The sequence below is a fragment of the Panthera pardus genome, unplaced genomic scaffold (genome assembly GCF_024362965.1).
Source record: "Panthera pardus isolate Hobbes unplaced genomic scaffold, ASM2436296v1 HiC_scaffold_26, whole genome shotgun sequence".
Taxonomy (NCBI): domain Eukaryota; kingdom Metazoa; phylum Chordata; class Mammalia; order Carnivora; family Felidae; genus Panthera; species Panthera pardus.
This window is the reverse complement of record NW_026526832.1, coordinates 8502812-8529112: the sequence shown is the minus strand read 5'-3', so window position 1 is coordinate 8529112 and position 26301 is coordinate 8502812. Positions and strand designations below refer to the sequence as shown.

Below are 26301 nucleotides of genomic sequence, written 5' to 3'. Positions count from 1 at the left end.
AGTGTTTGAGAATGGAGGGCTTCATCATCTACCGGAGGAAATTTTTTTCTAATTGCTTCCACAAAATTCTCAGATATGCGTAGAACAGACCAGTCAGATTGACAGATCAGTATCAGGGATCCTGGGTTGTGGAATCAACAATGAATTTCCCTGTGTGGAAAAGGCAATGTGCTTCTATTAACTGAGACCACTGGGGGAAAGATGCTGTGTTAGGGATTCTCATTGCAAATGAGATCCACCTATCAGAATGCCTGCAGGGTGGTTTAAAAGAGCAAATTTTATAATTTTTTCTTTGAAAAGCAAGAAGAAAAAGTGTGTGTGTGCTATATAGAAAGCAAAGCTCTCTGAAATCTTTACTGGTGGTAGGCTTGAATCATTATGTTTGAAAGAATTAAAATTATCTTCTAAGAGGTTGAGAAGAATTGAGCCAAGGCATTTCCTTGAAGGGTAAACAGTCAAGACTACTCTGGTCATTGAATTACTCTTTGTTATTTAAAGAAATAAATGTCGGCTGCTCATTTTGTGTTAAACCAAAGATTGGTAACTGGGAGACATTAATTGCTGATCCAAGAAAATACTTAAATTATACCTTATTTCCTTCACATGTGAAAGTGTGCCGCATTATATACGGACATAATGAGGAATTCTAAAGCAAATTTGAAAGACTATCAGATGAATATCATTTACATGAACACAGTGGATTCTATTGTAAGAACTAAATCCACTGATAATTTATGTGGGCTTGCAAATAAGTACACAAACTAGAGGTCACATTTTTCCCCCTGCAAATGCTTATTTCTGGTGTCACCTCTTCCTATATTATTGATTGTATGACACATAAAGTCACTAGCATGTAATTAGTCAGAAATTAATGCAAGGAAGTTCTATTAGGGATCAAGAGGAATATAATATATTGATACCAGAAGACTATCGCTTGGACCAGTTTTATCAGAACTGATTTATTAACTACAATATTCTGTTAATGTTCTTGGATGCAGAAAGGAGGCAAATAAAGGGTACTAAAAGATGTAAAAAAATTAGTGAAATGGAGAAACATCCAACATTTATCTCCGTACCATCAGATAGATACATATTCTGACACTGTGCTCTCTTGGGACATTAAAAAGGAAATACTGTATGACCAAAGGGTTGACATTTGCAAGAGTCTGAATACTGGGTATCTATTGTCTTTCTTTTGGATGAGGATACCAATTGCACAATAATACCTTTTTGGTCTTTATTTCTTCAAAACATGAAAACAAAAATGAAGTAGATGACAATGAGAGAAAACATTCCATACAGAATATGCTGTATCACTAGTGATTAAGTCAGAAACAATTAGAAACTTTATTTGTGCCAATAACGTGTACCATTTATAAGGAACAGCACAATTAGTGCACTTCCCCCCTAAAGCTGTGCACAATACACACAAAATAAAATGAAATAATTTTACACAACTACAATTATTAACAACCCTGAACAATCAGAATCATATTTTCCCTATAACAATGAAACTTTAAAAAGCAAACAAACCAAAAAGCTTTGAAATTAAAATTCAGTGGCAAGAATTTCTGAAAGTCCTCTGTGAAAATCTGCGGGATTATTGACATTCCAAATATGGCTAAAATTGAGTGCAAAAATCTAATATTTAAACAACTCATGTCCTTTGACTATATTTACTTGGTGTTTCTAGGCTAGCTTTCCATTTACTAAATCTTAAAAAAAAATGGGTTAGAATGTGCCCCCAAAAGAGGCCACCAATTTTGGACCACGGCCTGCTGGGGTGAGTCTCCTGGAGATATGAGGAACAGTAGAGGTGTGGGGCATAGAAAAGTACTGTTGTCCAACAGAGATAAAAACTGGGATTAATTGGACCCGTTCAGTCCTCTGGATCACCAACATGATTGCCTTTCTTGGCTTACAATGGGGAGATGTACAGATCTGTAAGATTGGCCAAGGATACATAGGATGCTTCCCCTAACCTGTGCTTTATCTCTTAAGTTAAAATCTTAGATATTTGGACAATTGTATTTGTACAGTTTCAGTGTGTTTATGTTAAGAGTTTTATAATTGCTTTTTCCCTGCAAGATAAAACTGTTTTCATATGGCTGTGATAACTTTTACCCACCGAGAGAGCAATCACATTAGCTGTGAGCCCACTGAGGGCAGGGATCTGGGCTGTCTTGTTCATGGTTTAGTCCCCAAGAGTAGCACAGTACCTGGTATATTGAGTAGTAACCAGCATTTAATTATTCATTCATTCGCTGGATGTTTATGAAATGATGAGTGATCACGATTAATGAGTGGAAGAAGAGAAAGTAACTCTGAACAGCTTTTATCTCTTAAGTATCTTTGAATCGATACAGAGGGCCAGTGGTGTCTCTGGCCTGGGATGCTCTATAGAGAAGTCTCGGAGACAGGACCAAAGTCATTGCATTTTTCCTCCTTACTAGACTCACTACTTTGGAATGTTGGGTTTATCCATGCTCTTTGGTATTCTGAAATAGAGCCATTCCTTTTCCAGGGTTAAAAACCTCCCAGTGCAATCCTCCTGGGAGGAACTAATCTCATTAAATTGCTTCCTCCTTCGTCACAAGTACAGAAGATGCACTTTTAAAGGCCCATTCGTCTCCCTGGCTTCATTCCTACTCGGGAACTGCAGGTACAATCAGAGGAGTCTGGATGTTGAAAGTAACAGGGCTCAAAATAGCCTTTTACATAAAAAAAAAATAAAACGAACAAACCACTATCTACCATCTGTCCCAGACAGAGCAGAAGTGAAATAAATACTTTGGGGGCAGGGCAGGGGTGGGTGTCGGGGAGGTGGAGGCTCTCAAAGCCTGGGCACGTCGAATCTGGCCACTGCTCTACACCTTTCTCCTTCGCCCTCAATCCTCAAGAGGTGATTCTTTAGAGGCCTCTGGTGTATTCCACGTGGCTAATTTTCCATGAAGATAGTTGGTAGTTTGCCTGCTGTCCTCTCAGTAGCTTTAACTTCCCAACGAACTGTTATTGCTTCTTAGAAACGAAATGTGCAAGTCCATGAACAATAAGCCATTTTCTCCTTTTATCCCTAGTAAAATCAAACTCACTAACAACACAAACGTTACAACTCAGGTGAAAAGGAGACTCACTTATATCTTCAATGTCCAGTCAACGTTGCTGAATGGGAGAACAGTATACGCTATACTCTACTATATACAGATACGCTTATTTTGTTTTTCATCCATGCACTGTGTAACAGGTATCACGACAACATTCCCCAACAGGCACACGAAGAAGGAGCAAATGTTCAGTCATGACTGGAACAGGATTGTGCAAGCCATGGATACTTTCAAAAATAAAACTGACAAATGATCCCAGGCAACAGCAAACATGGGACTGGGACACACATGATGCAAATGGAAAACGATGATGTGCTTTTTTGAATGGGGTTATTCCTGTTTGCCTGAGAGATGGTGGGCAGGAGGAGGAGGGTTGGGATGGGGGACCTGGGGGTTAGCCAGGCTGGAAAATCAGAATAAGGGCCTTGCTAATCATAGTCCAGACCTGAAGAGATAAGAAATAAATGATTTTGCACGTTCTTGGGAATCTAGGCACGTTATTCCTGTACCTGTTAAACAAGACTGTCAGGCATCATATCTTTAAATATCAGACTGTATCTAGAGCCATCACTTCTCCTGGCTCCATTCAAGTGCCCATGCTGCTTCTTGGAGGCAGCTTTATCTCTGCTCATGTCCCAGAGAGAAGCACGAAATTTAGTGATCGAGCGAAGACCTGCCTCTTCTTCAGCGCCCATGTCCTTTCTGAATCCCAAATAATTTGTCAAGTGTTTGGAAGAAAGGGCAATTGTAACGATTTAAATTTTTACCAAAAAGCCATTTGCACTTAGATTGGTCATCACCTCCCACAAGGGAAACAGAAACTTTGACCCTCCCAACAAAATAATACAAAATAAAAGTCAAACGTCAGCCACCTCCCAGCCCCCACCAAAAACAAGCGGAAACAGAAAACAAATCAAAGACTTAATGATTTATGAACCTGGAGAGAACACAGTCCTTCTAGGCTGAGCTGCAAAGATGCCCCTGCCTCCGTGCCTCGTTCAAAGTGGCGATGCCCCTGGGAATAAGAGGTGATGGTTTCTCACTTCCGCCCTAGTACAGAGTATGCTCTTGAAGCTGGGTTCCATCAGCAGGTAAGTGAACATGACAAATGTCAGTTTCCTCTGTTCATTATACATAATATTTTATGTATATATATATATATATACGTATATATATATAAATTTACTATATCTGATTGTTCCTTTAGAAGCCTTTTATGTGGCAGTAGGCCTCCAGGGAGGAGAAGAAAATGTACAAGAGCCATAGGAGCACGAAGAGGCAGGATGTGAGGAGCTTGGCAGTCCGGGGCCCACCCAGCTCACCTCCGATCTCCGGCCTTCGCCGATACAGCAGCACCCCCACATTGATGAAAGCAAAAATGGTGAAGAGAGTGACAGAGAAAGCTAGCGTGCCAGGGGACACTTTGAACTGTTCCCCATTGGCTGCGTGGTAGATGGCAGCGATGGACCAGGCCACGCCGATTCCCAGGAAGACGTTCACTGCGTTGCTGCCAGTGACGTTACCTATGGATGCATCTGCGTACTGGTCCTGGGTGGCGGCCACTTTGCTTGCAAACGTATCTGTGGAGGAAGAAAAAAAAAGGCAGTGACACTCAATATTTTAGGTCCGTGGAGCACTGGAAGCTTCCGCGATGCTCAAATCCCGGGGTCAAATCCCCTGACGGAAACCTTGTGACCAGGAGGAGGTTTTCCTCTTCTCCGGAGTTCCCCTCCTGTGGTCAGAACAATGGGATCTAGACATCAGAAGTCAAATGTTTGGTGTTGGCTGTGTTACTGACCAGATGATCGTGGGTCAAGTTCTTTGCCCACAGGTAGCACAGTTCTTTGTGAAACTGAGCTTGCAGGGCAGCATTTTTCAGAGTGATCACGACCCATCTACATTAGAATCAGGTGGGGTCCTCAAGCGTGAATGGTACAAGGTTCCATCCAGCTGGGCTGCATCACAATCACTGGGGCCCAGGAATCTGATTTAACATCCCAAGAGATTATAGGTCACTAAAGCTTGTGAATGGCTATTGGAGGGAATTGCTAAAAGGTTCTGTATCAACAGCTCTAGGTTACAGATGAGGAAGCTAAGGTGTCAGGAGATCTTTCCAAAGATTCAAGAGCAAATCCTCAGTGGAACTGAAGCTAATTGAACCATAATAATAGCTGGCATTGGCCTAGAGCCTTAGGAATAGGAAAGCTGACTCACCTACATTACTGCACTGATTGTGACAATTCTATGAGGGGGCACACTTTATAGGTGAGGACACTGGGCTTCTGGAGAATAAGTGATGGGTGCAACATCACGGAACAAGGGAGAAGCCATCTCGGGGCTTGCGCTGGGACCTCCCGCCGTCACTGCAAGTACTTGTTCACTGCAGCATTGTACCTTTCACTATGCCATGCGTACCAGTGGCCATTCTCAAAGCTTTGTTCGCCAGTAATCCCGAGTGCATCTTCTTCTGAAGATAGGAAAATCGTGGTCCATACAAGGAGTAGGACAAGTGACTGATATTCTCGATGAGTAGAGCCTAGGGCGTGTTTGTGCCATCAAATCCTGTCGTCACAACTGAATGTGTGACCCCAGATGGATTAATTTCTCAAGCCTCAATTTTCCAATCTGTGAAATGGGGATAGTGACACCCACCTCAGGGTGCTGTTGAAATGCTATAGGTAAAATGCTTATCTATCTTGGTAGAAAGTAAGAGTAGCTCTTTTTGTTCTTTTGCAAAGACTGTGTGGGTAAAGCTGGCTGATCAGTTTACTAAAAGTTGAGGCAGCATCCGAAATCGCTCCTTTCTTAAAACACATAAACAGAACTTGCAAGATACTCGGTTTCTTTTCTGTTCAGCTCCCTTGTTAATATCGAAGTCCTCTCAGTTACCTTGGCAGAATACCTTGCACAGTAGGCTTATAGAAGACGTGAATAACTGTGAGATTGAACTCCTATTTGCAAGAGACAGTAACGGCAGGTGTGATACTACCGTAAGGTGCCGTGTCATCTGCTCTGGTCCTCCGGAGGTTCCTGGGATGCTCTGGGCAGGCATGGACTTGTGGGATATCTGGATCACTTTCCCCCCTCTTTTGCTACCCTGTTGCCACCATCCTCCTCCTGTAGATCTCCAAGGGGGATGATACATCAAGCATGCAAGCTTCTATCAACCTGTAGATTTTTGCGCTTTACTCTGGGTGAGTTGGTTATTTAGGTTGCTCAGAGGATAGTTCCCCAGCAGCATCCCTTTCTTTTTTGAAAGGAAGTCAACATGGAGGGTCCATCTCATTAATCTTGACCTTTCTGGTAGAAAGCAGGTTTTACTTAGTTTTATAATTAGACAAACGCTGCCTGCTCTGTACCAGGCACTATCCTACATGTTACACGCGGATTCTCATTCAACCTTCTTAGCTTTAAAGATTTTATGGTTTGGGAACACCTCTTGGACATGTCAGTAGAACAAGGATTTTTAAACCAAATTTTAAACCAAATTGTTATAACTTCAGAGCCCATTCTCCGTACACCCTGCACTGTCCCTCCCAGAAAGGCTAAAGTTTTCCCTTCCTCATTTCAGATGGCCCTGTCCCTTCCCCCCAGAAACTCTGAAACCGGTTATCCCAGAATGCTCTTTCCTGTCTCAGAGCAAAGGCTGCAGGAGGGGTAGGCGGTTTGCTCAGCCACCCGCCTGTATTTGAGCCGCTTTGTGTATTCAGATCACACACCGCAGCCCCATCAGGACTATCATGGAGACTGGCGAGTGAAAGCCAAGCGAGGCAAACCTTAATGGTCTCTTGCGATTCATCATTAAGAGTTATTAGGAGCTGCAGCCTCCTCAAAATGAAGTCGTTTTGCTTTTCTCTTTCAAGGACAGAGAGCTGAGCAGGGAAAGTGAAGGCAAAGAGTGGAAGGCAAGGGAAAGTAGCTCATGGCTCAGCTGCTTCGGAGGAACACTTGAGATGTTCTGTGCTGACATGGCTGTTGGCACCAGCTGGTGGTGAACAGATGGCTGTGTTAGGCTGGGCCCGACGAGGTAGGGGATGATCCCTCCCCCATGCTGCAGGGGCAGGCGACCTGGCACTCACACCTGCTGACCTCCCCTGGCCTGTGGCACATGGCACACAGGACTTCCTGGGTGCTCCATCTCCACTCCAACCCTACACTTTTCTGGAGGCTTCTGCCACTGTGCCAGAAGGGGATGAGGGGTAAAATTAAAGATTCCTGAGGCCCAGGGACCCTGAACACCCAGACCAGTCCTTTTGCCGGAAAGACGTCCCTGGGTCTGCAGGGATGTCTCCCTCTCTTGTTTTTCAATAGCCTATTGTGAATACTGAATTGGAGTTCTTGTAACAACAGGTTCCTGTTTCTTCAAATGCCTTTCTCTGGATTCCCTACAAGATGAGTAGTGGAAGTAATTAGCTGATCAAAACAGTGAAGCCTGTTTGGGGCCTATTTGAGTCTCGTGGGTTTTATTTACCTGGGTTATACATCAGGCCTTTTATCTGTTTTAATTCAAAAGCTATGTAAAAATTACAGAGACACATGCAAACCCAGACCAGTAACCTTACCTCCAGCAGAGACGACTCTGTTTTCCAAATAAAGTATGATGGGATCTCCCCAAATTGCCTTCTGTCGCTACTCTGCTTAGTGCAAAGAGCAACGCATCACCATACGTTAGACTGCCAAGCCTTACCCTGGACACTAAGCTCATACCTTGCTTATGGCTGAGCAAGGCAAAACCACTCAAATGCCATTCCCCAAAGTAAAATCCAAGAAATAACTACCGCTGTGGTCTCAGAGGGGTTGTAATCATATTCAGAACTTGGCCCATTTAACAAACACATGAATCAGGTTTCCCATGTGATTGGCACAAACTAAGACATGTTGATAATTACATATATGTGTCTTCCTATCTATACAGCTTAGGTCAGATTTCTAGTAGGAATTGTTGCTTTTAACTTCACCTTGAATTCTGAGGCATTTTGGATTAGTCCTACAGTCTTAGACTTTTGGTTCTGCCTCCTGGTACCTATGACTGTAAATCAACAGGGAAGATTCAGTCGGGAGACAGTGTGGCTGGAACTAAACCATACATCACAGAGTCAGGACATCACTGTTCTCTGCAGACCTATCCTGACTGTGTATAACCTTGGCCAAGTCATCTGGTCAATGTGCACAATAGGTCAGCACATTCTCCTTTCCTCCAGGAATTGTTACCTGAATCTTGCAAACTTTACAGGGACATACAGACCGAGCCTTAAATGTCTCTTCTGTAAAAACGGATACTTATTATATTCCTGTAGGTCACACACAAGGTTTATTATCTAGAGCAAGGGTTTCATCCCAGACGATTTATTCTTGACTTTTAGCCTATTTGGGGGGCCAGCTGTTCAACCCTCAAGCACTTTGTGCCTCAGGAACTGACACCGATGGTGATTTTAATTGGAATCCAGCCTGCTTGTCAAGGCATGGTTACTTCCCCAGCACCTGTGAATTACAATATAAGAGACCAGGGGGTACAGAGCTTCATGATATAGTAGAGAAGCTCATTAAGGAGACAATCGTAGCTCTTATGTGCGTTGTTGGATAAGACACTTCACTTTTTTTTTTTAGTTAGTTTCTTCATCAAAAATAAAAAAATTTAGAATATCTCTAAGACTCTCCCTGAGTTTACTGTTTGGGTGGTGTGCGGAATACATCAAAATACTAAATTCATATGTATGATTTTGCTGTGTTTTTCTTTTTTTGTAGGAGTTTGTACATGAGCACCCATCTTCATTAGAACCGATTAATCTCATTTTAAAGAATGGCCTAAATGAAACATTCAAAGATCCTAGGAAGAAAGATCTCTAGACCCAAAGATATTGCCATTGATCAAATTGTGGCCATATTTGAAACTAAGCCACACAGCCCAGAGTCATTTGCCTTTTCAAAATAGATAAACGTTGGCAAAATTATTTACTTGAAACCCCTCTGACCAGCCAGCCATTTATATGCGTGACCCATGGTATAAATGGTGGCAGTGACGACCATTGCAAACTTGGTGCGTTATGTCAAGTTTGCACACCACTGGCATGGGAAATACTGGGAGAGCCTGGTTCAAAGATCTCGGGCTCCACCCTCAACCCACTTAATCAGGCTGTCTTAGGAAAGGACACATTTTAACAAGGGCCTCACATTATTCTTCTTTATACCAAGGTTTGAGAACCATGGCTCTGAGCCAGGGAAATGGCTGTTGCTCCAAACACCCATTATTTGGGGGGCTTTGCTGAGAGGGATAGATGTTTCAGTTTGGGGGAAGCAGCTAATTTCTCTTGGAAACAGTGATGTCTAGTGGTGGTTTGACTCAGACAAACACTTGGGTGGGTTTAATGGAGGCGCTGGGGCTGCCCCTCCAGTTCTAATGCCCTCCAACTCTTGAGTTATGCTATGTTCTTATTATTTTTAAACCTTGTTCCAGCACGGATGCTATGAAAGACCAAAGGAGGAAGGAAATTTACTTAAATTCATAGAATTCTGGCTCCACCATTCGCCAGGTAAGAAGCTTACCTACTTCAGAGGGTTTTGAAAGACACGTGTTAACGTGACCAGCATGCAGATTAGGGCCTGAGACCTAGTGAGTGTTCAGCATTATTGGCTATTTTTATAACCCAGTAGCACCAGATCCTAAGAGAATAAGTGGTGGGGAATTCTGACTTAATGTGATAATTCTAAACTTTCAGGGAGTTATAACATCCTTTAAAGACTGCCTAACTTTATGATCATGTGCATTTAAAAATGCGATAAAGCATAAAATTATTCTCAAAAATCAAAGCGATTCTTTATTTTGAAAATTCCATATAGCCTGAGTCATGGAATGGCATTGGAGCTCTTCTAGTTTTAAGGCCCTAATCTCACTAGTGACTGAAAGGCAAGCAGGCAGGCATCCATTCTCCTCTAGGCGCTTTTTGTCTTGCTTTTTTAGAATTCAAATGAAAATCATTTACATGCGAATTCTTCTGTCACTGAGGACTTTGAACAAGATTTTGTCTTTAGTTGTGACATTTACCCAAGTAAATACGAAAACCACACTGCCTCACACATGCACTCCATTGGTTCATCTCAAAAGAATCCTTATTTGACTTTCAGGTGAAGTGCAAGAGGTCAAGGAATTACTGGTGTTGATGGATTAATGACCAGTTAGGAGTTGTAAAAACAGAAAAAGGGAAGAACACTTCAATGAGATTTCTGCCCATAAAAGCTCCCTGAAAGAGTGTAAAAGAGAAATGGAGATGGCGACGTGACTTATTTTTAGAAGGGAACAGAGGTAAGTAAGCTCCAGAGGATTCGTGTTGGCACATCGGAACACATGCTTCTACTCATTTTTATCCCCAACTGCAAATCAGAAGCACCAGAGCAACATTTGAAAAATACTAGCTTCCTAGCCCCACCCAAGCTTCTGTTTAATTTGTCTGGAGCACCAGTATTTTTTAAAGCTCCCCCAACCAGACTGAGATCCGCTAACCACTCAGAGCCTTTGTTTCTTCATCCGTGTGAGGACAATGGCACCTCCCGGATAGCGTATGGAATAGCCCTGACGCACAGATCGTCGAAAACCAGCCTTGTTTTGTTACCAAATGACTGTTTTCATTTTGATATCTTTGCAAGGGTACCCCCGGGACTTTGTTTTCCTGTTATGTATTTGAAATCCTGGGAGATTTGAAATTCAAAGAGATTAATTCTAATTAAAAGGGAAAAGTAATGGGGGTTTATTTTTCTGAGGAACACAAAGTGGAGGAGAGAATGAACACAAACCAACAGTGCTATTTGATCTGCCTTCCAAAATGTAATTTGATCCGTGCTCTCAAAAGAACATGATAATACTCCACTCTTAAACACACCCATAATGGGATGATTGTTCAGTATGATGTCCATGAAGATTCGAGAGAGGATCCAAGGTTCCCCTTCCTTGTTTAAACGTCTAGCTTCATGAGGTTTGCTGAAATTTTCTCAAATCCCTGGTTCTAAATCTTTGAGGTCAACAACAACTTTTGAGCCTCTCAAAGAACTCTAAAGGTTTGTCTGAAATGGGGCTAATTCAATTAAATTCAATTCATTCTGTTCAATTCTATTCACTCCTCCCCATGCCCACTCTTGACCTTGAAAAAAGTCCCAAACCAACTAGCTGGGTGTGGAGCAAAGAAGTGGTATTCTGACCTGGTTGTCTCCTGAGACTTGCATTAACATGGTCTTGGAGTGGATCAGATTATGTATGTTAAGTGGGTTTGGTACTTTCACTTTGGGGGTCCTGCTTGTCTATTTCCCCACATAAAAAGGTTCATGCAGATTATCGTGGTGGAAGTTGCAGAGTGCGCCTGACAAAATAAGGGGTGCAGGGTTGACTGACTTGAGAGAAGTCTCCTGTCTCTGTTCAAGTGGTAAACAGGCAGCTTGATGATGACCATAGTATTCCACAGTTCCCACTGGGTTCATGTGAATCATTGGTTCTGCTTGGCATTGAGAACCTTAGTAAGCAGAGGTCACTGTCCATAGTTCATTTGGTCACCTGGTTCCATGTTACTCTGTGGTTAACCACTGTTGTTACTGAAGAATGCCAGTGCTGATTACTGTGGACTGCATAATGTCTCTAGTTATAGTAGGAAGGAGCTTAAGCTATGGAGTAAGACCTGGTCCTGGTCCCATTTACCATGTACTGGGTGTGTGGCCTTGGGATAACCTCTCTTTAAGACTCATATCTGTAAAATAGCGAAAATAAAAATCCCTATTTATGTAGCCATAAAGATAATCAAAGGAAGCACTACAAAAAGGCTCAGGATGGTGTCTGGAAGTTAGTAGGTGCACAGCAAATATTTCCTATTTCAGAATTCTTTGTTCTGGTGATAACAAAGGGAATGTTAATGATATTAACCACTTTTTATTATGGTTTCCTTCAGCTAGGCAATTTAAGGTTAATAAACCTATAGGATTTAGGGAGAATGTGTTTCTGTCTTTGATGTCCACAAATGATAGTGGTGATAAGGGCAGTGATGGTTAACATTTATGAGACTCCTAGGCAAGGCTCTATATATGGCTTCCCATCAGGGCACCTGGGTGGCTCAGTCGGTTGAGTGTCTGACTTCAGCTCACAGTTCGTGGGTCTGGACCCCACATCGGGCTCTGTGCTGACAGCTCAGAGCCTGGAGCCTGCTTCGGATTCTGTGTCTATCTGTCTCTCTCTCTCTCAAAAATAAATAAACATTAAAACAATTATATATGGCTTCCCATGTAATCTACAAGACAATCGTATGAAGTAGGAACTTTTATTATCTTCATTTGATAGACGAGAAAATTGAATCTCTGAGTATAAGAAAGTTGGCTAAAGTTATATAGCCAATAAGAGGTGAAACCAGTATTCACAAACTAATGTGCTCCTAGCCAGAATTCATGTTCTTAACCACAAGTGCACTGTGTATTGACTGACTTTATGCATAAGAGCGTGGGGTGTTGACAAGGACTAAATGACATACCTGAAATTTGAAAATGGGCAAAGGGTTCCAAGAAAATATCCAGAAACCTTATAATGTTCACCTCTGACTATAACTACACAATACTAAAACAGCTTATCAGTTGAAAGAAAAGGATTAAAATGGTTGTACAGAGAAACATCAGCCTGACTCCTTTAGAAAAATATTTGTACGGGTCAGAAACAGATTAAGAAGGGGCTATTTCCATGGATGCCTTCATACCTTTAGAACAATATTAGAGATCACTGACAAAGTAATTTTTTCAATTCCTAAGTTCCTGGCTTCTCTTGCTATTACATTATAGTACATAAAAACAGGCTTGAAGGAACCTACTTTTAAAATAACATCAAGGTTCTGATATTTTCAATTTTGAGCCAGAATTTTATTACTTTTATAATGAACCTTTATTAATACCAAGTCCATGAGGGTAAAACATTGTTGAGATTTAGATCAGCAGCATTTTGCTAATTTTGAAAAGGCAAAAAAAGGGCAGGTTTGGGGCTACAGCAAGTAGCTAACTGTCACTTTCCCAAGCCATTTTGTTATTAGATACAACTGGAACTCGTTGCCTCCAACACAGTCCAGGGTTGCCCTGCGTGAAACAGTCAGTGTCTTCCACCTTGCTGTTCCTTCCTTCCCCATAATCTCCCTCTGTCCCTCAACCCTTCTTGCCTTTGAAGCCTGGTTTGTTCTTCTATGCTTTGTTCTATTTCTGGAACATCTGTCTCCTGTCTGAATCTTCTCAAGTCCTGCTCTAGAGATGGTAAAGCCATAGGTGCCCCAAACCTTGCTAGAACTACAGGTAGCCGAGTGGGACCCGACAGAAAGACTGTACTATAACTTGGAGAAAACAGAAACGCTTACTACCACTTCCGGATAGCCTTAGTAGGTTACAAGAGAACTTCCCTTTCAGCTGGGCTATACTGCTATAACTCAAAGTCTACAGATCTAGATAACACGCTGAAGACCCCCAACATGTGCCCGTGTCCTGTGGATGGTTACCCAGTTATTTATTCCTCATAAACCTTCTTTTTTTGAGAGGGGTTGCTTTGTGCATTATGAGTTCAGGAAAGCGTGTACACTACTAAAAGTAGGCAAATAGAGTCATCTCAATAAACAGTAAAGGTCACTTTCGGTGATCAGGGCTATGGTAGTGGGATCCTAAGGGGGAAGGCATCATAATACTGCACACACAGCAGGTGCATCTCAGCAGGCGTCAGGGTGAGGAGGGGGGCGAGAGTAATGAGATTTCCTGGCCATCAGGGGTTTCCTGGCCTGGAATTTAGAGTTAGGAAGGTGCTCAGGACAGACCATAGAGTGGAACAAGAATCTTGAAAAACAAACCTCATCCACTATAAAACTTTTCTGAGGACGAGCTGTGAAGGGGAGAGATCTATGGGTCCTTGTTTCCTTCGAACCATTCTTGTCAGGCAATGATGGACTATATGACAAGGCCAGAATCCTCTCTTAATTCTGTATCTGTGTTACGGTAACATTATATTGTATTTACTAATAGCGTATTCCATTGACTTCAACCCACAAAATTACTTCGCATATTCATTGGTTAAGAGCTCTGTGCCCTTAACATTTCTGGGAAGGGATAGAATACCCAAGTCTTCCATCATTTGTACCTGGGCTCTTACTAGAGATGTAATTTGGAATGTGGAGACTAGAAAGTAAGGTGTAGAGCTCCATCCAGGCTGCTAAGGATACGTGATGAGGCTGAGCTCTAATGTCATATTCTGTTCTTGTCTCTTTCCCAGGCACCTAGCACTGCTCTTGGTAGATAATTTTTAAATGACTTTTGACAAAAATTTCTTATTTTTACACCTGAGAGCTTTCAGAGCTCTTCCATAGATGTTCTATTTGTTCTTTCTGACAATTCAGTGGGTGGGTGCATGGATGGGTGGGTGCCGTGTTGGTTTTTTTTTTTTTTTTTTCAGGGGAGGAAGCTGAAGCCCCCTAGGAGGCAGAAGGAACGTGAATGCAGGGGTGGGTTTAGAATCCACATTTTGTGATTTCTGGTGCCCGGGTTCTCATGCTGGAGGCTTGTTTCCAGGATCTCTCATCAGATTCCATTCTTGCCAGATATTATCCCACGCTCTGAACCTGATGACACATCTAGATTGCCTAACTTCCAGGGCTGCTGTGGATATCAAAGAGATAATTTATACAGATGTACTTTTAAAGCAATGAAGCTATGCAAATGTGGTTACTGTTGAAACACTTTTTGTGTTAAGTGCAAATGCCCTGCCCTCATGAAATCATCATTCACCACTGATGCCTTAATGTGGATCATTTGTTGGATATTCCAAAGTAATAACTAACACGGAACATTTAGATTGGGAGGGGAAGAAGTATTGGGAAGAAAAACCCAGGGCAGTTGGGTACTATCCCCTAAGAACAGATGTTGGTAGGGGTAATAAGAGAGTCACAGCTGCCAGAGAGGAAAGTAAACCACCGAAAACCTCAAAAGGGTTATGTAATGGAATAGGTCAAGAAAAAGTAATGCCTTTTCATAATTTCTAAGGTTAGAACTGCTGGGATAAGTTTGCAGGGGGATAACCAGAGGTTTGAGTGAGTAGGTAATTTTCCAATGATTGGTGTATAAGGAGTCATACTACCCTATTAAAATACCCCCTGTGTGTATAGAGTATACATGCTCTTGAGTCCAGGATTCCATGATCCTGTTTTATTTTCTTCTCAAGAATGTTCATCTCATTGCTATCTGAAACTTTATCCTATTTTTGTTAAGTATCTGTTTTCTTCCCCTGGGGTATACACTTTGTGGGATTAAACATCCGTCTCGTTTATCCCTCTGTATCTACTATGTCGAATGGGGTATACTACTTAGTGGGTACTTAATATTTGTAGAACACATGAATCAAAACACATGCAAAATGGCTCTGAATCCTATGCCTTGCTACTGTATCAGACTGCTTCCTTTGATCTGTTGTTTAAAAAACGGTTTTAAACTTAACGTCTAATGACTCGTGTAGAGGGAAGATGTCTGGAATATTTGATGATTGAGAATGCCACACTGTCTCACACTCAGTTTGTGCTTCCTGGCATCATCTGTCAGAACACAGTTTTTTATTTTGAATATTACTTCTCACTACTATTCCTCTGTAGACTGAGCTCAGGTGTAGAAGTTGTAGAAGAAAGGGCTTAATCCATACTCTCAGGAAAACAAGGCTTGGTCCTGAAGTTATCAATGTCAGGTTCTTCTAGGTGGTTTGACCCTTGTCTCCCTACATGTGGAACTCTGGAAGCACAGACGGAAACAGACAAAAGGACGAGCAGCACCTGGGAGCATTTCTGGTATGGTCTCACACTGGATGTTGACCCCTTTCTGAGCACCCTGACCAGCTGTTTTCTAATTGGACAAGTGGGTTAGTTTAGGGTTTTTGCTTTGCCATTTTTCAGCTGTCTGAAGCATCATCATACAAAGAATCCTTCCGAGAAGGACATTTTCGTGATCTTTTTGCACATTTGTGGTTAGTTGTTGTTTCACAACTCTAACTCAGGAATGACAAGGTATAATTTGTCCTCTGCTGGCTCCATTTGCGTACCCCAGTGGGGATCATTTCAGTTTGGAACCACAGCAAGTCTCGCTTGTTGTCTCAACCCATGAGTTTTTAGGGCGATAACCTAATAATAGCTTACAATTTATGGAGGACCCTGTCAAAAAGCCTCCGGGGCTCCAGAACAGGAGGGAGAGAGGGGAAAGGAAACAAACACGGCACAGCATTTCCTGATTGTAAATAATAGAACCAAAGTGGCTATTTTCTCCTTAGCACGAAACGTAGGATTTATAAGTGCTGAGTTAAACAAAGGTTATCTAATATGGCCACCAATAGATTTGGCATTTCTGGGTCATGCGCCAGAGAAGGTGGCTGAAGAATGTGAGGCATTTTATGGATTTAAATCCTTTTTGTGGAATGAAGCGGAGTATAAACTGGTAATATATAGCTTAAGTTTCAGTCCTGGGCAAAGGCAGGATGTGAGGTCTGTGCACTGAGGAGCATTGATGGCATTCCAGCTGGCTTTGTGCTTAAATGCCAAGCACCATGATTTCATGTCTGTGATATGCACTATCCCCAACAGGTATTAAAATTCTTTACAGTCACATGTAAGATTTGGTTTTTAAATTGAATTACCATTTTATTTGCCTTCTCTTCTAAAAATAGCAATGAGCCTTAAAGTCATTTTGTTGCTCATGCGGTGCCCATGACACGGCAATTAGGTTCTGCTTTTTCTTGTAGCCCGCTTTTTTTTTTTCTTTTGAATTCAGTGATAATATTCTGTGTGCAGGAGACAATGTTCACAGCCTGTGTTCTAGGCCCTGGTCTCTACTCTCTTCCTAATGGTTTTCATGGATTTGTATTGATCCAGGGGCCAATGACCAGTGTCTACAGGGTGACAGCTAGGGCTGGGGATAAGAGTAAGAAGCTGAACTCATGAGAGTTGCCTCATTTTCAGTGTGTTATGATTACCTGACTGAATTGGCCATGGATATTTAGCCTCTATAGATCATTAAACGGGGGTTTTACCCCAAGATTCACAGTGCTAATTCTAAATACCATTGTGTGATATTTTTCCCCAGCGATTTCAAATATATGAGCCAAGGCTACTGTTGTGGGGGAGGGTAGTGGGATTGTTTTAAAGGGTGCACATATCTCTATTCACAAAGCAATATCTCATATTTGTAGTTTGCAAATGACTATAGAGATGTTATGGTGAATGAAACAAAAATTATCTTAAAATTTTACAGAATCTGAGGTAAATCCCTACATTTATGTATTACTAAAGTATAGTTACCATCATGTGGGAGGATCCATGACATTTTTACATTCAAACTGGTCCTTGAGAAACACTGAAAGAAGCTGAATCTGTGGGGTCTTCAAAGTTACATTAGTGGCTGCCTGGGGCAGGAGGCAAAGGTGGGGATTACCTGTCCGTAGCCAAGAGGGAAGTTACAAGAGGGAAGAAATTCATGTGGGTAGAGGTGGGGATTACCTGTCAGTAGCCAAGAGGGAAGTGATGAAATGTTCTAAAGCTGGATTAGGGTAATGATTGTAGGGCACTGTAGATTTGCTAAAAAAAAAAACAAAACAAAAACAACAACAACAAAAAAAAACAACAAAAAAACCAAAAAAACAAAAAAACCAAAAAACTCCCTTAACTACATTTCAATGGGTGACTTTCATGGTATATAAATTATGCCTACAAGGTTGTTTAAAAATGCAGCCTGAGGCCTGAATTTAAAAGAAAAAAAAAAGCACAACAGTGGTTCTTGAAATTTTTCATTTTCATTATCTAATTTTCACATGTGAGAAGGGAGAAATGAAAGTTATCACCTCAACATTATTTTCAAGTCACTTCTAAGAGACCCAGGCTATTGTTAGTCCTGTTGGAGCAAACAGGCCTAAGGTCTTCACTTGATGTTTTTTTTTTTTTTTCCCCTTTGGAATATACCTCAAGACTAAAAAGGAGAGGAAATCTACATTCATTCGCATTGCACATTCATAACACCAGCTCTCTGAATACAACACCACACACACACACACACACACACACCACTGAACGGCGTGATGTTTCTGCCAATATCCTTGCTTTGTCTGACCTAGACTAGGCAAGAAGGGCCCAGAGAAGACTAGGATGAAACATTTTTAGTTTCCCTTCTTTTACACCATGATTTTTGTGGGACTGAGTGAAGGTGGTTGGCGTGGGATTGGGGCACTAATCCAAAGACAGGCTTATGTCACATTGGGCATGACACGTGCTGCATTCTCAGCTCCCCGGGGCCACCTCCTGGTAGATGACATCATTGTCAGCATCCTGGTCCCCCTCCAGCCTTGTGCTCCATTCCAGGGACCCCATACAGTGCTACCTCTTGATACAAATTAAAGATTGCAATTGCCAACAAAAAATTTGTAAGTACTAAATACAAATTCTTCTTTTGGGCTGTAAGAATAAGGGATTCAAATAGTTTTGAAATGGGTGTTTCCCAGGTTTTTACAAAAATGCTTTGGGTCCGCTGCACTTAGTCTATTCCCCACTGTGTTTTAGTTTAGAATAACAGGCAGTTCTTGTGCCATTTGTGGAGCAAATCTTGTGAAATCTGGTATCCAGCCTGCCTTTGTTTCGCTCTGTCCTTAGAAATGCTTGCTTTTGTAAGCTTCCTTCAAGTCCTATGACATCACCTATTCATGAGAAAGTGTGCTGGAACATTCCGAGCGTTTTACCTCCAGCTGGCTGGTTACTGGCGTGAGGGTGAGAGAAGGTCCTGTGGAAAGCCCTCTGAGTGATTAAGGGTTGCCCGGTGCTGGACCTCTGGCCGTGTCCCTGGGTGGCTCTGCCTCTTGGCCTGACTGTGATCAGAGGGCCCATTTTCAGCAGTCCTGACCTTTCTTGGTGGCGAAGAAACTGACTGCTTATTCAGGTATCTGGAAATAAAATATACCTGCCCTTTCGGATCTTCCTGGGGGAACCAACATTATAGCCATGGGGAAATCCTGGTGCAGAGTAAAGCAATTCTGTTTTCATTCCCATTTAAGCTGTTGTGAAATGTTAATCACCTGATTAAATTCGTATACAGATAATATGTAGCTATGGTACGTTCTCTTCAACCGCGTCTGAGTTGAAATGCCAATGTTGAGTGTAAAAGCTCGGGGTAAAATTGCAGGAAACAGGAACACAACTGAGAATGTCCACTGAACGTGAATTCCTAATGTAGGAATTCCTAACACAGGATCTCGTAATGAAGATGGGCTGCAAACTTACTTGGTTTGCTATTTTTCACTTGCTGTGATATAGCTGAGCTAACTACCGGGAGGCCTAAGCCTATTTATCAGTACATTGAGGTAGAAAGGAAAAGAGATCTAATATTTTTTTCGAGCACCAATTATATGCTAGGCCCTGTACTGGGTGCTTGAAAAAGGTGCTCTCGTGCCATCTTCACTACGACTCTGAGGTAGATTTTCATGTCCCCATTACTGTTATTCAGATTAATGAACTAAGGTTGACAGGAGTCAAGCGATTTGCCTCTACAGGTGGGGTGGGTGGATTTGAACTCACGTTTACCTGACTCTAAAGCTCATGTTCTTTTATACCGTCTTGTGGAGAACCATGAATACCCCACTAAGAGATGATTTTGCATAATTCTTATATTGAGGCTGTTTCCCAGTTAATCCGTGAACCCAGAAATGAACACACCACATCTATCTGAAGTAGGATGGAGGGAGAGGAAATGGTTGTCTCAGTCGGATTCCTCGTTATTCTCCAGGGTAGATCAGATGGCTGTGGGATTTCGGAATGGCTGGATACAATTTACCCTGAGAAGAGTATCTGAGTGTGCTGTGTTTCCTTCTGACCCCATCTCTGTTGTTAAGTAAGGGGGAGGCTGAGTGGAGGTACTGATAGATGCCTCGGATACTTACTTCTAGTGATTCTACTCCCAGGCTCCTACTCCTGCTCAGAGACCTAGGAAACGGCTTGATTTCCAGAGTTTCCAGTAAGTCTGCAGAACGTGACTGCTGGGAGAACATCCCTGATATGCCCTTCCTGATCCTGACCCCCGTGCCTAGTCAGCCGTGTATCACAGCCGTGTATCACAGGAAGCTTTGGTCTCGGCCCAGAATGACCAAACCTCCTTTAAATTTGTACAGGTAGGAAATGCTAAGTGTTTATGGGTATAGAAATAGGCCTTTATCATTTCTGTAATTTTTTGAAGCATGTACCCTACTAGGTACTTTCCATGCCAAAGGAATAAGGATATAAGGTGCCTGACCTCAAAGAGCTTGAATATAATTCTACCGTGGCATGCTTTAAAAGTAGGAAATACTAAATTGAAGCAAAGAAAGAAGTAATTTCCCACAAATTATAAGATATGTGGGAAAATATGGAATCCTTTAAAAATAAATCCACATAAAAAAATAGAGTGGTTGAGTACCAGATTATGATAAGGAGAGACAATTTGTCATCGACTGAAACTTGGACTGAATATGAGCAAATCATTTATTCTCTGTGGGCCTTAATTTCATTATGTAAATGAGGATATTGGTGCTCTCTTTACGCGATAAAGGGACTTTTAAACAGAGGCACCACTTTTAAACAGAGGCATAACCTGCATGACTATACTAGTTATGTTAGGATCCCCTGGGAAATAAAGCAGCGGGATTTAATAAATTGTAATGTCTTTGTTACTCAAGTATACTCTATAATGTTGTAGTTTTCAGAGTTTTTAGAAGTTAGGAAAGTAAAAACCAAAACATGTTAACCATGAATAAATAATATATTTTATATATGTTATATATATGCATTATATATATATACACATATACATATAGTGTGTGTGTGTGTGTATATATATATGTGTGTGTGTGTGTATGTATATATATATATATATATATATATATATATATATATATATATATATATCAGCAATGTTTTCTAGCACAATGCCAAAGAGGTAAAAAAATAAATTCACTTTTAGAGAATGGTTGGGTCTCAGGGACAAGAAAATCTCAGAGGAGACAAAAATCACTTCACGTAACTTAATGATATGATCTAAATGAAATAATAGATAATATAAATACAGTGTGTCTGCCTAACACACAGTGGAGTGGTAAAGTTTTAAAAGTTTCCTTCCCTGATCATAATATTTTTCCTATTCTTTCTCATTTTCTGATGGTTTCTATTCCTTTTGACATTTTGAGAGTTGATGTCAGTGTAGAGAATGTTATTTCCTAGATTTATAGCAATTTTCAGTTGACAAAGTGCTCTGAGATCCATATTACTTTAATCCTCCCATCAACTCTGCTTACATTGCCATGTATCGGGGCTCCTGGGTGGCTCAGTCGGTTAAGCATCTGACTTCGGCTCAGGTCACGATCTCGCTGTCTGTGAGTTCGAGCCCCACGTCGGGCTCTGTGCTGACAGCTCAGAGCCTGGAGCCTGCTTCGGATTCTGTGTCTCCCTCACTTTCTGCCCCTCCCATGCCCGTGGTCTGTCTCTCTTGCTTTCAAAAATAAATAAAACATTAAAAGAAAGTTTAAACCAATTGCCATGTATCATCATGCCTGTTTTACAGGCAGGAAGACCAAGGCTGAGTCAAACAACTGATTCCAGTCATACAATGAGTAATGGTTGGAAGTCCAGCTTCCTGGATTCAGTTCTAAAGCTCTGTACCTATAGTTCTAAAACTCTCTACCTCCTTGGTGCATATTCATGACACTTCACTAAGCAAACATAGTGAATAGCTAGCATAACTAGTTTTTTGTCAAATTCTTCCTATGGTGTTTAGAAACCTGGAAGTAATGTAACTTAAAAATAGCATACGTTTTCTCTAAAATAAGGTTTTATTTTTTTAAAAAAAGGTTCTATATACAGAATGGGAAAAATGCCTAAGATCATCTCTTTTCTTTCTCTTCATGATTTAAAGTGTCCACAATGAAATAATTCCTACTTGACAAAACTCAAAGGATATTCAAAACACTGGAAGTGAACAGAGAAATCTAACAATGCCAGAGGCTAAGAAGCAGCCTTAGAATGCCCAATTTTAAAACTGTTGTGGTCCTAGGAGTAAACAGCTCCTAATGGGAAGATACAAGGGGCAGTAGGCCAGCTTCAGGCACAAGCCTAATCAAGATGTATGGACCACGACCAAGGTAGACTGAGTGAAGTTAAAATATTCCCAACTCGTTAACATCTAAGAGTTTTCTCTGTAAGGAAGAATGCTTGCTCCTACTTGATTCCAATAGAAGCAAGAGATGCAAGGAACCCCTGTGTTTGGAATGTGATATAGAAGCTGGAATATTTTGGCCCAATGTACCCAATTCCATCCAAGTAAATAATTGTACGCAGAAAGAGTATGTGCTGTAGGTGGTGCCTCATACAAAAATGGCTGGCTTCTAAACTTCTTGCATTAATTTCTTTGAGATTTCGAGCCTATTTCCCATAGAAACAATCTGACATAACCTAGTTATGGTCCCAAGTCAGGCTACTGCAGAATGCCTAATTGGTACTACACAAAATATACCTAAAGTTTAAAAAGTATTGGCCTGAGTTCTGGATCTGAAAGTCAGGGATGATAGAGAAGAGAATGAAGAAAGAGGCAAAAAATATCTTGCCCCTCATCACCCTTCCCATCATAGCCACATTATGAAAGAGGAGACTCACTGCTCTCTAGTTATCCTTGCCCTTCTTACTACAATAACCTGCCCAAATATATTCTTCAAGAATAATCCACACTATAAAAGTATCTACTGCTCATCTCCCTCAATCATAACTTTCTTACTTGTCTCTAGAAGGTGTTAAGAAAGTCATCTAACTCATAATAAAGTGTCAATGGATGATTTGTCCATTTATAGACACAACACATTCACATACACGGCCAAACACATGGGCACATGCAATTGTATTATCTGTTATCTGGGCATCATTTTCGAAGCCAAAAATATGAGAGAGAGACATTAAAAGGGCAAGGTTTCTGCTCCCATGAAGCCTACATTTCAGTGGGAAGAGGTAGACAATAACATTCAAAAATAAATAAACCAAAAAATCCAGAAGGTAATAAAGACTCTATGGACAAAGGGTGATATAACACAAATGAATTGTTTGAACCACTTCACATTGTGTGGTTAGGAAAGGTCTCTTCGAGGAAGTGGCATTTAGGATGAACTATAATTGAAGACAAAGAACCAGTCTTGGGTAAATGGAGGGGGAAGAGCATTTTCGACAGCTAGTGCAACCTTGAGAAAGGAACGAACTTGATGTGTGGAGGACAATAAAAAGGCCAGTGGGGCTGAAGAACAAGGAGGAAAACAATGGAAAGACAGGCAAGGGCCAAGTCACATAGGGCTTTCTTTGTAAGCCAGGAGGATACTTTTGAAGTTTATCTTCAGTGAAGTAGGAAGCCCTGGGAAGATGGTAAGCAGAAATGCGGTCTGATTGCCATCTTAAAACAATCCCTAGAAGAAGCATGGAGACAAGAAGCTACTGTAGGAGTCAGAGAGAATGGCCTGTCTGGACTTGGTTATAGAGAACTAAGTGGTCCCATCATGATGTGCCGTAGTGGTAAGATCTGCAGGACCTAAGGATGGCTTGACTGTGGGGACAAGGAAAAAGAAATCAAGGACACTGGGTAGATGATGATACTGTTTTCCTGAAAAAAAGGCAAGATCTGGAAGGAATAGGTTTGGTTGAAGGATAAGGCAGCTGGGCAGTGGAAATAAAGCCGTTCCACTCTGCACACGGTGATTTGGAGCCCCAACTTCCACATCCAGCATCAATATAGGGAGGGCAGTTGGCATATGAATCTAGAACTCAGGAAGGTGGAGACTGGAGATACACGTTTGGTAATCATTGGCACGTTGGCGGCATTTAAGCCATGGAGACTGGTGTGATGGGCCCAGATGGGGAAGGGGGAACTGGAGACTAGGCTCTGCCTATGCCACCATTTAGAGGTGGGAGGAGACTATTCAGGAAGCCCCTCTTCTCTGGAAAAGAAGGCTCTTGCTCTGCTAGCAGGTGTGAGTCCTTAAGGTCATCTCAGCATACCTAATGTTGAGGGGGAGTGCAGACCCTCAGGGGTCCTCCTCTGCCAATAGTCTAGAATGAGTATTTGATACCAGTGGCATGAGGGAGAAGCTCTTTTCCCCCCATAGAGTTTGAAAAATATGATAAAAATATAAAAAAAAACCCAACTTTGAGATATTTAAATATTTAATCCTGCTTAGGGCAGGCCATCCCAAGCTGAGAGTTCAAGGGTCTCACCACAAAGAGGCAAGCAGCCCATCGAACACTAGCCGGGAACCCTTCTGCTTTAGGAAAAGTGTCAAGACATCAGCCTAGAGAAAAAGCGGGGTCTCAGGACCAGTGCCGATTAATGGTACGCTTTCGGTGAAAAGAACTAGTCTCTCCTTTATTCTTCTACCTGTACCAACGGGGCTTTGTCATCTGGGAACAATAGCATCTTTTTTTTTTTTTTTTTTTTTTTTTTTTTTTTGAGGAGTCAGAAGCTATAATAAGGCACTTCTCTGAATCATCAGGGTTGAAGAATCAAGTCAGAAATATTACGTTTGCTCAGCATCTCGTCCAATTTGCACAGCTTTTTTTGGGGGGGGGATGTCTGTTTATATAAATATGATGAGATTACCTGTGAATATATTGTGTGCGGAGCATGCTGCGCAGCTAATATTGCAGCAAATTACAGGAATTCTCCAGGTAGCAGAGCGAAGGAATCTGTTTCCCGATGGGAAGAATTTTTGGCGGTGAAGGGAAACCATTCTGACAGCTAATGATTCTGTTGGATTCTCCCCAACAGGCTTTCTTACCTCTTGACGCCCCTACCTGGGTTCTGAGCTGGTTTTAAGTGGCAGAACAATGACCCCTCCAAACACTGAGGTTTAGTGTCATCCACATGTCACGTTCCAGAAAAAAAAACAAACTTAATGATATGGTAATGGCTGCCACACTTTTCAGGAGTTTAAAACGAGAGGCACACAAGCACGTTGGAAGACTGGTGTATAGGGAAAGGAGCCAGTTTTGAGGTATTGAAATGAGGAGCTGGGAGATTTTTAAAAAATGTAAATATTTAGAAACAAGGATTTGACTTAGTAAAATCATTTCTTCTGATCCTTTCGAAAACAGGAGATGCGTTTGGTAGGACCACCTGCTGCGTTTCCAGAGAGGTAAGCTGATTTTGAGTAATGCTGACGAGAGACCTAAGTTTTGCTTTCGTTACCCTAATTTGCACATATTCTCCTCAAGGGTTAAACCCAGGGCCAACAGTGCGTGCTAACCTGAGCACCAGCCTTAGGGAGAGTAGCTTCCAAAGCATAGTTTCCTATAGTAACCTGAGATAGAGCAACGGATAGCCGTTATGTTTTGTTCCTTTTGGTACAGTTGTTCTCTAAACAGAACAACTCGCAATAAGAATATTTTAAGGTTCTCCTCCTGCTTGCTAAATTTCTGGTTATTTTCGGGAAAAAATTCAAAGTAAAGATCAAAACGGAAACTGCTAGAAACAGCTGGGGTTGAGAGGGTGTCTGCTTCCCACCCCCCCCCCCACCACCCCCACCCCCGAGGATCAGCAGTCAAATGGAAGACTGCATAGTCCTGCTCCATGGCAGGAGTGAAAGTACCCCCTAGATCCTCTGGCGTCACCATCATCTCAGTTGGACACCGGAACTACACCGGACCCCTTGATCAGGACTCCCAAACGGTCGATCAGTTGGATAATACCGTGTGTAATATAGCTCACCAGTGTAAATCTGGACAGTTTATTCCCAGTTACTCAAAGATGAATTGTCCAAACTTACGCTGGTCAGACCGTCCTCGGCCGTTCATAAATAACTAATTAACAAAAGCTGCTGTTTTAATCAAATTCCTTCTATGTTTCACATGTTTTAGTAGATGCGTAATTTATAGGTGTCTTCTCCAGTCCGTGCCACAATTCTGCACGTTATATAGGACTCTCCCAATTTTACGAATGAAGGCTCAGAGACTTGTCCCCAGTCACTGAGATGATAAATGTCGGAGTGCAGAAGAACAGCTAGTAACTTCCAGTGAGGAGATATATACATGATTTAAGCCGTACTTGTTTTCAGACTCAAAACCAAAAGCCAGGGTTAGCTGTATATCTGCCATGATGTCAACTAGGGCTGGGGACTGGATCCAGAACTTCAGTTACAGTA

The 26301-nt window shown here is 41.7% G+C and overlaps 1 protein-coding gene across 17 annotated transcripts in view; it reads right to left on the bottom strand.

Moving 5' to 3' along the window:
• Positions 1–1223: 1223 nt before the first annotated feature.
• The window catches only part of SLC8A1 (solute carrier family 8 member A1), a 381905-nt gene continuing 356827 nt past the window's right edge, over positions 1224–26301 (bottom strand). For all 17 annotated transcript variants that reach the window (XM_019446549.2, XM_019446565.2, XM_019446533.2 and 14 more), the window contains one exon: positions 1224–4684. In XM_019446549.2, coding sequence (XP_019302094.1) covers positions 4308–4684 — 377 coding nt within the window. In that variant the 3' untranslated portion in view covers positions 1224–4307. The remainder of the gene's footprint in view (positions 4685–26301) is intronic.